Raw genomic sequence first — 13,150 nt, 5'->3', positions numbered from 1 at the left:
GTTCCTCATATCTATCGAATTGTTTCTTAGTAATCACTGTCACCTCTGAGTCATTGCCACCTTTAATCGCTCAGCCCTTGTTTTTCTGTTTCCTTTACAGTATGTAGTTGTGAGCAGTAAGAAGATCCTGTTCTACAACAGCGAGCTGGATCGAGAGCAGGCCAACCCTTTTATGACCCTGGAGATCGAGTGAGTCATTGCAGCAGGCTTTAACTAATAATTCTAAGAAAAAATCAACTTTTTTTTTTTAAAAGAGTAGTTTCTACTCTGGGTAGTTACTACTGGAAGTCTAAAGCCATGCACGGCGAGCTGGTGCTTTGGCACAGAAGTGCTGTAAGTTAAGTTTGATGCTAATGCTGTCAAGCTAACTACTGCTAGCAATAAAAGTGTTTACTAGAGCTGTGTATCAGAACAACAAAGTTTAAGGGTAGGATATTATTTTAAAACAGTACAGATTTAAAGCTGCAGTAATAACTAGATGAAGATATTCTTACTGGCAGTCAATCAATGTCAACGAGATAAAATTATGGCTAAAAAGAGGTAGCATTGAATTCTTCTCTTGGTTCTATTGGTGTCCCTTCATAATATTATATAGTTGAGGATTTTCTTCTAACTTAAATCCACCATCAGCACTGTCATGAAGTTTAGCAGGCCTTATATGAAACATTGTTACCATCCCAGTTGAGCTTATTAGCATGCTAACCTTAGCGGAAACAGAAATGGTACTCGACACAGACAGAAATGTTTGTGTATTTGAACTAAAATGTTAAACTGTATTAAAAGTATACCTTACCACTGAAGTTATATAATTCATCCTGAGGGATTTTAAGGATTGTATCACATTTCAATGCTAACCAACCTATTGCTTTAAATACATATTCAAATAGATATGTAGCTAGCTTGGAAGTTAACATACATAGGAGCGAATATTAAAATGTGGGAGAATAATACATGAAAACAATGGTATTATGAGATAAAAGACTTTTGACTTGAAGAAGCAGAATCACTGATAACTTGACAGAGAAATAAAAAGCCAGTGTTTTTATTTGATTATAGTTAGAATAACAATAAAGAATAGTTTCCTTGGTCAACATTTAACTCTTCCATCTCCCTTCCTCCTTCAGCAAACTGTTTCATGCCCGACCTGTCACTCACACTGATGTGTACCGTGCAGACCCCAAAGAGATTCCAAGGATATTTCAGGTAATGATGTTTCACGCTCCTTTCACACACTGTCAGTACGACATCAGGTGTGTCTTCTTAATTCAACTTCCTGTCACTAAAATTCCACTCTCTGACATTTCTTCTGCCAGATCCTGTATGCCAATGAAGGGGAGAGTAAGCGTGACCAGGAGGTTGTAGTGGAGCCGATGCCTTTTGGGGAGCGTTCCTCTTACATCAGTCACAAGGGCCACGAGTTCATCCTCACTCTCTACCACTTCCCCTCGAGCTGTGAGGCCTGCACTCGGCCCCTGTGGCACGTTTTCAAGCCCCCGCCAGCCCTTGAGTGCCGCCGCTGCCATACCAAGTGCCACAAAGACCACCTAGACAGAAAGGAGGAAGTTATTGTGCCCTGCAAAGGTCAGTTTGTCCAGTCAAGAGATGGAATGTCACTTTTTCCATACCATGGATTGTTGTATTTGAAAGTTTCTAAATACATTTGGAGGGAAAAAACAAATATTTTGAACTTGGTTGATTTAATGAACCTGCCACTTAAAGCTAAAGAACCCATATAATAGCTTATTCTTTTTTTATCTTTACCGAATTCTTCATCTCTTTTTTTTTTTTTTACAGTGAACTACGACATGTCCACAGCCAAAGAGCTGCTCCTGCTGGCCAACTCTCAGGCGGAGCAGCAGCGCTGGGTCAGTCACCTACTCAAACGAATCCCACGGAAACACCCGACCATGAGTCCTCCCTCAGCAGCCCCAAGCACCCCTCCTGAAGCGTTACGCCCATCTCCACGGAACTCCCCTCGACCTTCACCCAGGGGTTCACCTCACATGTCGACCCACCGTGGAGCCATTAAGATCCAGTCCACCAGACAGCCATCAGGGAAGGGCAGGTGAGTACGAGAAAATGAAACACCATGCAGAAAATGTTTGAAACTTTGATGCTCAGTTTGTTTCTGTGGTATTTTTTACTTCTAAATAAGTCAAGCTCACTCTGGCTTTTACAGTAGGTCTTTCTTTAAATAGTTTTTCAGTTTAATAAAAATCTAAAACTTGTATGTTATATCATAATATTGTATAAGGTATGTTCTGGTTTTAAGGCGAACACACTCATGTCAAAAAAAGGACCTCATGCATCCTTTTTTTTTTACTCAATTACATCAAACCAGCAAGCATCATCAGTATGTTGCCTCTGTTGTTGATTCCCAGTCATGTTGGGCTGAAAGGGGCTTAAAGCTGTCGCTAACAAAGGGTGTATTGCTTTATATAAAACACATGAGTCATTGCATGTGCAAATCCCTGTATGCAGCATTAATTCTCCAGAATCGCACAGTTAGCATAGCAAATGTAGCCACCTTATGGAGTAGGAAAAAAGGCACCACAATTTTTCCAGAGACACCAACTATATCAGTCTTGTGTTTTGTGATTGATTAAGACCCTTAGTTGTCAAATTGCTCTCAGCCACAACATAACCAGCTCTCATCCCTCAGCACTGGCCCCATGCTCCGTATCATCCTCCACTGACCTCCTCACCTCTGACCCCACCTTTCTAACGTCTCTCATGCTGGGAGGCTGTAAGTAGCCGAGCTTGTCGTGCCCGTCTGCCCTCTGTAATGCTGTGCTGCTGTGTGCATTAATACCTCCCCTCATTATAACGGGCAGGATTAGTCACTAAACTCCAAGCTATACACTGCCCCCTGGTAAACCTGGCATGTATTGCCCCGGCTGCAAATGAAGCAGTACATTGCCATAAGCCCTCGATGAACCTGACACTTGCTGTTTCAGATTGCTTGATTTTGGCCTGAAAGACTGGAGTTGGTCGTTGGATGATGTCGATAAAGATGATGATGATGATGATGATATGTTCTTCTGATGGAAGTGAAGGAGGGGGGATAGAGGGTAACTGCACCTCTGCATGTGTGTTATTGCAGTTATTAGGAGGCCTTAGTGGGGCCGGAGGAATGCGTCTGTGTGGTTTTCTCTTTTTACAGTTCAAACTATATCTTAGTGATTAAACTTCATTTCTGTCACAGTAACAGTGTGATTGTTAGGAAAATGTGTGCTCCGTTTTAAGCATGTGTGCAAGAAGTAAAATATGAAAAACTAAAAAAAAAAAAAGACACGCATATTCCTCAGTGGGTTCTGGATCCAAAATAACACTGATAGTTAAAATCTGCCTATTAGCATTTGTACAGAACAATGTTTACAGAATAGTCTGCATTATAACCAGTTTTAAAGCTAGAGTTTGACTTTTTGATGCTGGCAGGCTCATTTTCTTAACCTTCAGATGGAGCAGGCTTGATGGTGTCCGCTGCTTTAGGGCTTGTTTTAATCTAATCAACAGTATGCTAGCTCAGGCCTAATACCATATTTACATGATGGGCAATTCCAATCTTATCATCAAACTCTACGTAAGAAATTGTATAAGAATGAGTCCTAAAAATACTGTCCATGCAATGAGTTAGCAATATTTAAATCGGGACAGTTAGCTAACAGCTGTACGTATCTCATTTAGCACATATGTATCAACTTTTTTAATTTTTAATAAAGAATTGGACACTGTAAAACTGCAACAAAGCACAGATGGGATACTGAATTAGAAAACAACAGTTACAGACAATTAGACATAAAGAAAGAGCCCAGTTTGAAAAATGGAAAATGCTGAGTCATGTGGCTAACTAGCTTACAGCTCTGCATCAATCAATTGACGGATTTAACATATGCGTATGTAAGAAAACTGAGGTAATTATATTCCCACTTTGCCTATGACATCCAAAAAGTCTAAAAATGTACTTAAGGACAAAAAGTGTCAAAGGCAACAATGTTGAAAGGTAATTTTGCACCAGGACAACGTTTGAATGGATCGATCTGAGGGAAATGTACTCCTCGGATGCTAATGCAATAACATATAATCAGGAGGGGGCAGCCTAGATCTATACTTCTCCATTAAAGGAAAAGTTTGCTTAATACCTATCATAAACCCCTTTTAAGTGTCACACTGTTTCCTTAAGTAATGTTGCAGGGCAAGTGTTGTTCCCCTCATACAGAACCTGGCTTTATATTTACCATACTGAGAAGATATCTGAATCTTCTTTTAAAACCTTTTTTAAGAAAAGAAAAGAAAATCAAGCACCAGGTGGAAAAATGATTTTATATTTTACTTCTTTACAGACGATTATTCTCGTCTTTGTCTGCTATTTATGCATTTTACTCATGCATTGTGAGAATACTGGATTGCTTCCTTGTGTAATATGTGTGGATTTTGTGTGGGCGTGCTTTTGAAGTCCAGCCATCATGTTGGTAGCATCCCAGGTTTTCACATTAGTTTGTTTTTCTCTCTCTCTCGCTCTCTCTCTTCACAGTTAACCCTGGCTGATCAAAGATGTGCATTTTCATCTTTGTGGATTCACAGCGGCAGTCTGGAGGCAGTGTCTACACGTGTTGTTTCTTCAGGGAAGTAGACTGAAAAAGTGCTAATCACAGAAACTGGCTGCCGTAATGAGAGCGGAGACTGTCTTTGTCATTTTAACAAGAGGGAAGATGAGCAGTATTCACATTCGAGGGAGATTTCATTTTCATCTTAACAACAAAAAAACAGTAGAACCTCAGCCCAACACGCGGTGATTAAAGCTGCCTAATTTTAATATCACAAAAACATGGACATTTTATTCAGCCAGCTGCAGTGACTCACATGGATTTGTGTTTGTGAGGTGTTAGCATGTGTGTGAACATTTGTATATAGGATTAAGAGGTCTGTCTGTGTATTGTAACACGGACAGTTCAGCTCATAGTATTTGATTGTATTATTTCAATTGATATAAGTCAACAGCACATTATACAGTATATGCTTGTTTTTGTAAATGAACACAGTTATACTGATTGGAGGAATTGACACCATTATGACTGTTGATAAAGTATATCCATCAGATGTAAAGTAGAAACAAGTAAGATGAACAGAAACTGTGTTTTCTTTCACCATTCATGACAAATCAAATAAACTCTGTTACCCCATAATGGACGATTACATTTTTCATTGATCGATTCAAATTAAAGGATTCGTCTCAATGTATTGCTGTTCAGGATTTGTGTCAATATGTAACAATACAGGCAAAGAAAGGCAGGACTAACACCAATCAAAACACTCACCTTCTTATTTTGTGCATCAATGCTTTAATCTGACGTTTCTGCCTGGATGTCACGGACAAAGTTCCCCTTCTTACATAATGTACAAACTGCATGAAGAGCAGTGGAAAAGTGCAAGCAAGGCAAGTTTATTTATAAATCACCAATCATACACAGAGCAATTTAAAGTGCTTCCCAGAGTTAAAAAAAAAAAAAAAGAATATAAAGACCAGGTGCATTAAGAGATATGCCAATCCAAACTGACACATTTTATATATAAAATTAAATTAAGATTAAAAAACAGGTCATTTGAAAACAAAGCATCTGAAAAGGGTAATGAAGTGTGTTAATTTAATCAAGGTTCCATTGAGTTTTTCCTGTTTTGTTATTAACATGAGAATTGAGCAAAGCTGTGATTTTAGAGTTTTAAGGTTATCAGTCAGATCATCACTAAGATAGTACAGCATTGCAGCATCTGTTCTTCCTAGGGTCAACGATATCAGTATCAGTGAGAAGTAATTAACAGATGAGTGCAACAGTTAAAAATAACCTTCTGAAAGAAATAGATTTGCCTGTGGAAATACATTCTCTTTACATATTAAAGCTGATTTACCTGCAAACAAACGGAGCTAATGTTTAGCAGCTCTCTTTTAAAAGGTTTTCATTATCTCCCTTTTCAGTTGCACAGAAGTACATGTGACAATGACTGCTGGCATTTTAATAGCTTTGGCTTACTGCACTCTCTGGAAGCAGCACACTGTTCTGCTCTGCCTCATTTGGACAGTTATTGCTTGTGGCAGGTAAACTTTATTTATTACTGCTGTCGGAAAGGCTTCTGTTATTGAAGAGAAGAAAGAAGTTGACTTTTTCAGGGGACTTATAAACCATCGTATGGGATTATTTATTTCACTGACGGGGGTACTTGCTGCTATCTTATACCTTGTTTAAAAACTGAGACATTTCCAATACTGGAATCAGAATCTGCAGAAGTCTAATACCAGCACATTAAAAGCTACTTTGCACTATTAATTACAAGAATTTACCTACAGGTACAAATAAAGGAACCTGAACCCTGAACCTGTATCAGTGACATCTTGATTATTCTGAAGGGATGCTCATTAATAAGCATAACAAATAGTATTCAGTTTACACATTATAGTTATACTGCAGCGATTTCAAAAGATAAACCACAATAAAGGCTGTGACATTAATACAGATTCCTTTTGCAAATAATAGATGTAGATTCGTTTCACATTGATTATCCAGACTGCTGTGACATTCAGTGGTCTTTTATCTGACTGAAGAGTATTTAAGGAGACTATCTGAACCGCACCAGAATAGGTCCGTCTATCTAGCAACTGCATGTGGAGTGAGTGGGCTTGACTGAAATAAATCTTTCAGAACAGCCTAAAGCCAACTGGCACTCGTCATACATAATGTAATGCTTCATCATGTTGCCCATCTGCTAAAACGGTATCTCATACTGCAGGGCTAATCCATTCTCTCCATCGACTGTGTGACTGTATGTTCCACCTAAATAACCGTGAAAGCTGCTTTACCTGCCTGCTGCAGCGACTGCAGTGACCTGAGGTGGCACGCAGCTCTCTCCTGCTGTTCTCCTCCTCATCAACATCTGCTAATTAACATTTCTAAAGTAAAGTGTTTTCAGTGTTTGTGAGTACATTCTCTCAGGTGCTGTACTTTAATATTTATTGGACGTACTTGATCTTAACCAGAATATTTTCTTTGCATGCTGTTTCTACAACAGCACATTTATTTTTAGAGCCTTACTTTCTATTTTAAAGAATTTACATAAAACATTTTTCTCATTTTAAATTAAGATGATAAAGAATGATGCACTGCACGATGGATCCACTTTTATTTGCCTTGTGGAGGAAAAAAGGTTAGTATTTTACTGAAGCACAATTTTGCACTGTTTTACATTTACTTTTAGTTTTTCCATTTTCTGTTCTGTATAAATCTCCTCCACTTTAAATATATTAGGAATATATATTTTTTCAGTAGATGCTCACGTCACAGTAACTCTTTATTATATGATGGTTAAGGTCACAATACTCACCATCACCATCAAACCAGTGAACTAGTTATGGTGAATGAACTTGAGCTTGTGTCGAGCTTCTCTAGTCTTCTGACTACTCAAAAAACGTTTACACCGCATGTCACACCAACACATTCACACGCTGATGGTAGAAGCTGCTATCTAAAGTGTCCATCAGTATTAACTAATCCATTCATACACACTCACACCTTGCAACAAAGCAGTGGGAGCAATTTGGGATTAAGTGTCTCGCCCAAGGACACATCAGACATATGGATGCAGGCGATGGGGATCGAACCCCTAACCTTCGTGTTGAGAAATGACTGATGCAACCACTGATACACAGCTGCCCCGCTTTTCTGTGTTTGCATGATCTCCCCGTGCCTGCTTGAGATCTCTACGACTTCTTTCCACAGTCTAAAGACATGCTTGTTAGGTTAAATGGTGACTCTAAATTGCCCTTAGGTGTGAATGTGAGTGTGGCTGGTTGTCTGTCTCTGTATGTACTGTATAAATGTGTATCAGTAATTTTTGAGTGTTTATTGCATGGCCTTGCGGAACAGTCTTTACATTTCACTGCACATCTGTATGAGCATGTGACAAATAAAAATCTTGAATCTTGAATCTTGAATGTCAGCCCTGGATTTGACTGGCGTCCAGTCCAGAGTGTTACAGCTGGGAGCATCTCCAGCCCCTGGCGACCCCGATTGGGAAAAGCAGTATAGATAATGGATGGATGGATGGATTTCTTGAATAAGTTATGAACAAGACCTCACTTAAGAAGGTCATAAGGGGAACATACAAAGATTTAATTGGGAGTAATTTGGACATAGTTAATAATCTAGTAGCTATAGAATATAGTAACATAGAATAAGGTATGCTACTATTCAGCATGCTAATAAGCAACTAGTAAATGGTGAATATTTTGACCATAATATAAAGTGTTCCCTCACTTTTTGTGTTCACACTTTAAGCATCTGCCAATACTTATTTTGAGTGCACAATCTTTTCTTCGTTCTACCAAAGGCAAGAATATTTACATTTCTTTCAACACAGCTTAATATCTAACAGTTGGGTGCATACAATCAAAGGGAAAACAGCCAACAAATGGGGGGGGGGGGGGGGGGCCTTTGAAGGTTTAACACAACACAGTTATTAAACTCTTTTTTTAAACGCCTTAAAATAACTCCACACAATATATATTTTTTTGCTGATTTGTAATCAGTTTCTTGATTAACACCCTCCTGTATGACCTCATTGGCTTTTTATGTCAGTTACATTTTGAGCTAACTCCTTAAGGTTCATATGTTTCTCTCTTTCACATGCTCTCTTCTTTTCTCTCCCCCTCCTTTATCATATTAAAATAAACCAGTTGTAATGAGTTATTCTCTTTTAGTTTTGTATTGAATTTATTTAGTGTCTATGTCCCTTTACTACTAGCCTTGTTCGTCTCGTCATTTCAACCTTTGTTCCATTTTTGGATTTCCTGCTGCCTATCCTTGAGTTTTCTCCTGTGGTCTTTCCTGGTTTTGTTGGACTTCAGTTGGACAATATTTGCAGAACTTTAATAAAGTAAGCTTTTGCCTCTTGTTTATTAAATTGCTTTTGTTAGTCTGCACCTGCATCCTCTATATTTTAGAATCAGCAACTTTAAGCAAAAACAAAGCTTTGAATTTAATAAACCCACGTAAAGTTTTCCAGTTTTGTACTTCCCCTGCACATTTGAGTCACATAGTCTGTTGCAACCACCTGTCCTTGATAAATGACTGTGTAGTGACGGGTCCTTGTTTACACATTAAGTAATGATTAGTTTGGGGGAATCTGCTCCTCAAATGACTCAGGAATTTGCAAGAGAGCACACCTGAATCTCTTTCTGGCTGATTGACGTGCATCTTCAAAAACAGTACGTTTTTTCTGTAACTCGTGTTTTTTAACATTATGTGCATAATCAGGAAAAGATTTGTGTTTTTATTTGTGTTTGCATTGATGAAATACTTCTGCAGGGTATTTTAGGTCTGGCAACTTTTCTAATGCATTTTCATTCTAACTGTTTTATTCTCTGTGTCCTCTCCTTCTCATGGTCTAGTAATGAGGTCCTGGTGTTTCTTTGCTTTCTTCTGGTTGGCGTATTTCTGCTATGGCACTCTGTCCTGCCCCGCACTCTGCAAATGCTACCTCAGGAGAAGCGAGGTCGTCTGTAATGACGTTCCCCTGACAGAATACCCCTCTGAGGATCTTCCAGAGAACACTACCCTGCTGACGATCCAGTTCACGAACATCTCCTCGATCTCCGAGCAGTATCTGAACCCAACACCTCTGCTGCAAGGGCTCCACCTGTACAGCAACCACCTGCAGAACCTTTCCCCACACCTCCTCAGAGGTGTTCCTCTTCTACACACTTTGGATCTTACTGGAAACAAACTGTCTGAACTGCCTGTGGACGTCTTTAGCCATGCCCCGCTCCGCAACTTGGTGTTGAAGAATAACCTGATTGAAGCAGTCGATTCTAATTGGCTTCCTGATAACAGTAGCGTCACCTGGTTGGACTTATCTGGGAACCGTTTAACAGAAATCCCAACTGCTCTTCTTGAGAAACTTCCCCACCTATACAATCTGGACATTTCCAACAATCGTCTTGGGAAGATTTCTGCAACATTTCTGGACCCCCTGGCCAAACTTGAGAGGCTAAACCTGCAAAACAACAAGCTAGAAACCCTGGATGAATTCACACTACAGGGCACCCATAACCTCACATATCTGTTTCTGAGTCGCAATAAGCTCAACAAACTCCCCCAGAACCTTTTTCAGGAGCTTAGTCAGCTCAAACTCCTGAGTCTGGATGACAACCAGCTGAGCCACATCCCTGTAGGTCTACTGGACCCTCTGAAATCCCTTGACGAAGAGGGACTGGACCTGACCAACAACCCCTGGCTGTGTGATGGGAAAGTGGAATACCTGTTGAGGTGGCTTCAGAAGAACAAGGAGAAGGTTTTCCTGCCTGAGACAGTCATATGTGCCAAGCCGGAGTCTCTGGTGGGGCGCCCGGTGATGTCACTGACACAGAGTGACCTTAACATTAAATCATAACAGTTTTCATCCTAATAATGTCAAAACTGTCTTTTTTTAATCAGTGAAACATTGTCTTTGTCAATTGAGAATGTGTAATAAAACATGATTTGAGTAAGGACACAAAAGGAGTTTCTGTCTTTATTTGCACTTTAAATAAAGGTCAATATAGTGTGAAATAAATTGACTTCAACAAGTTAAACCAAGCCACTTTTTGCAATTATTCACTAAAGACTAATACCCTGTTCAAGTCTTTAGAACTGCTATGACGCTATAGCGGAAAGTGCTTTGCTTAGCTTAGCATAAAGACTCAAAACTTGAGAAAACTGCTAGCATGACCAATTCCAAAGTAAAAAAAACAACTATAAAACCTAAAAATTCAATAATTACACTTCAGTTTTTATTACAAATTAAACAAACAGGCTTTGTTGTATATGAGCTTCAGAGATGCTGGTAGGTGGATTTTTCAACAGTCAACTTTTAGTCGTTTTGCTAAGCTAAGCTAAGCTTATCAGCTTCATATAAAATATAAAATCAACATGCTTGAGTGTAGTATCAATCTTCTCATCTAACTCTCAGCAAGAAAGTTATTAACAAGTGTATAAAATAACTTGTTATATTGTTGCATTAACCTTTTGCAGAAAGGAAACAGAACTTATTGATTTTCTTAGTTTTAGAAAGTCCAGAAACATTGCTCACTCATTGGTGGATGAGCTGGTTTGTTTGATCAGATTTGTTTGCCTCTTGCAACATTTTGTCCTGATTTACTGCCTGGGGAAAAATCCTTAACATTATATAAAACCAAGTCCATTGTCAAAAACAGTAGGAATTCAGCCCTCGTGCCCAGGTAGGATCATGTATTTATGATCAGACATTCACATTGTAGATTTTAAATGTTTCTTTGTACCCTGTATTGGTCACTCTCTTATATTGTATTTGTTTTGTGTATTGCAGTGCTTTTAATATGATGTTGTGGATACTCCTGATTTTTGCTGCACTTGCTGAGTTCACTTATCAAACTAAAGGCGCCCACTCGTGTCCAGATCTGTGCTCCTGTTCCTTTTCACTTTTGGGTGCAGAGGTGGAGTGCAGCCAAGGCTCTCTTCTCTATTTTCCTGAAGATGGTTTATCCTCCAACACCACCAAACTGTCCATCCAATCCACCAACCTCAGCAGCATTACAGCCCGTCATTTGAGAGCTGTGCCCCTTTTAAAGCACCTCCAGCTGTATTACACCAACCTGACGAGCCTTCCTGCAGATCTACTGAAGGACGTTCCTCACTTGAACAAGTTGGATTTGACGGGAAATCGGCTGGTTGATCTTCTTCCAAATGTCTTCAACCACGCTTCACTTCGAAGTCTTTGGCTGAGGAACAATCTGATTGAAGAAGTAGATGCTGAGTGGTTTTCTCACAACAGTAGCTTAACCGAACTGGACTTGTCTAGAAACCATTTGACAGCTGTACCAGCCGCTCTGCTTCAGAAGATGCCCAATCTGGAAGATCTAGACTTGAGTGACAACAATCTGCGTGACATTCAATCTGACGACTTGAAGAACCTGCACCGCCTGGAGAGACTGAATCTCGGAGGTAACAAATTAAGATCCCTAAAACCCACAACCTTCACCCACAACCTGAAACTATCACAACTGTTTCTTTATCAGAATCAGCTCAGAGAAGTCCCAGGCTGCCTCCTGAAAGGTCTTGAACATCTTGAACTTCTGATGCTCAATCAGAACCAGCTGCAGAGTCTCCCCTTTGGACTGCTCGATGGCAGAAAATCCTATTTTAGGGTGACCTTATCAGGAAACCCCTGGGTGTGCGATAAGAGGATGGAGTATCTGTGGAAGTGGCTAATGGTCCATGTTGACAATGTCCTCTTTTTGGAGGATGTGACGTGTGCAGGGCCAGAATCTCTAACACAAAGACAATGTATCTCTTTAACTGAGACTGAGCTTGGACTAGACATGATTGAAGATTGATCTACTAAATACTTGTAAAATGTTAAACTATTCTCTTATATTTCACTGTACCAGAAGGTTGAAATAAAATAATATTAATCATTCCATTACCCAGCATTGCTTTCTGATGATTTCTCTATTGTTTGGATATTGTCCAGCCCACTGGGTGGCGTAAGATACCCAACAGATTTCCAAAGCGAGGAACAGCTCATTTAAGAACCAATTTACTCAGTGGATGCCAGCCAAACGTGTGATAAATTGAGTCCTAATGCCAGCATGTTCTGATTGCATTACATTTTTCATCTGTTAGACAAATAATCTAAAAGAGATTTTAATCATCTCATATAATCTCCAGATAGATGTTTACATAAATAAAAAGCTTACTCCAGAAAGCTGTGTTCAAGAAAATAAATTTGCACCAGAGGTGTAAGAGAGGAAGAAAATAAAGCTTTTTGTCATCATCCCTTGATGTATTTTTAAGATTCTAATGGTGGAGGCTTAATCCAACAGATCCGCCTGACTAGTTGTTGGTTGCATCACAGATTGTGGCATTGTTTCAGTCGTGCCTTTTCGTTCCTAATGATGTTGAGCGTGTGGGCGTGTGTGGGCAGCGTAACGGCTGTGTCTTCCAGCTGACCTCTCTGGATCTGTTTTAATATCTTTCTCCTTCTTTAAGTCTTTCTCTGCTAATATGTATGTTTGTATAAATTCTGTTTACCCAGACTGTCCCCCATGTCCTCAAGCCTTGATCACACTAAGTGCGACCCAATT

General features: G+C 39.5%; 3 protein-coding genes across 7 annotated transcripts in view; all 3 read left to right on the top strand.

The window, feature by feature from the left end:
- Positions 1-5,186, top strand: part of LOC132984887 (rho-associated protein kinase 2-like) — a 35,795-nt gene extending 30,609 nt beyond the window's left edge. For 2 of the 5 annotated variants that reach the window (XM_061051908.1, XM_061051912.1), the window contains 6 exons: positions 101-189; positions 1,125-1,203; positions 1,314-1,581; positions 1,795-2,065; positions 2,958-3,071; positions 4,535-5,186. In XM_061051908.1, coding sequence (XP_060907891.1) covers positions 101-189; positions 1,125-1,203; positions 1,314-1,581; positions 1,795-2,065; positions 2,958-3,045 — 795 coding nt within the window. In that variant the 3' untranslated portion in view covers positions 3,046-3,071; positions 4,535-5,186. Of the gene's footprint in view, positions 1-100; positions 190-1,124; positions 1,204-1,313; positions 1,582-1,794; positions 2,066-2,662; positions 2,747-2,957; positions 3,072-4,534 lie in introns of all 5 variants that reach the window. The other 3 variants (XM_061051910.1, XM_061051909.1, XM_061051911.1) reach the window with 3 other exon arrangements.
- Positions 5,187-9,097: 3,911 nt separating this feature from the next.
- On the top strand, positions 9,098-10,556 carry LOC132984561 (leucine-rich alpha-2-glycoprotein-like). Its single transcript, XM_061051414.1, has 2 exons — positions 9,098-9,256; positions 9,440-10,556. The coding sequence occupies exon 2, from the start codon at positions 9,442-9,444 to the stop codon at positions 10,438-10,440; it is 999 nt and encodes a 332-aa protein (XP_060907397.1). The 5' UTR covers positions 9,098-9,256; positions 9,440-9,441; the 3' UTR covers positions 10,441-10,556.
- A 616-nt stretch (positions 10,557-11,172) lies between these two features.
- On the top strand, positions 11,173-12,427 carry LOC132984560 (leucine-rich alpha-2-glycoprotein-like). Its single transcript, XM_061051413.1, has 2 exons — positions 11,173-11,266; positions 11,374-12,427. Exon 2 carries the CDS (start codon positions 11,384-11,386, stop codon positions 12,398-12,400), a length of 1,017 nt encoding a protein of 338 aa, XP_060907396.1. The 5' UTR covers positions 11,173-11,266; positions 11,374-11,383; the 3' UTR covers positions 12,401-12,427.
- Positions 12,428-13,150: the final 723 nt, after the last annotated feature.

This window comes from Labrus mixtus, chromosome 12 (genome assembly GCF_963584025.1).
Source record: "Labrus mixtus chromosome 12, fLabMix1.1, whole genome shotgun sequence".
Lineage (NCBI taxonomy): Eukaryota > Metazoa > Chordata > Actinopteri > Labriformes > Labridae > Labrus > Labrus mixtus.
This window is presented reverse-complemented; position numbering and strand designations above follow the sequence as displayed.

Coding starts and splice junctions, on each gene's coding strand:
- LOC132984561 (XM_061051414.1), top strand. CDS start 9,442: ATGAGGTCCTGGTGTTTCTTTGCTTTCTTCTGGTTGGCGTATTTCTGC.
- LOC132984560 (XM_061051413.1), top strand. CDS start 11,384: ATGATGTTGTGGATACTCCTGATTTTTGCTGCACTTGCTGAGTTCACT.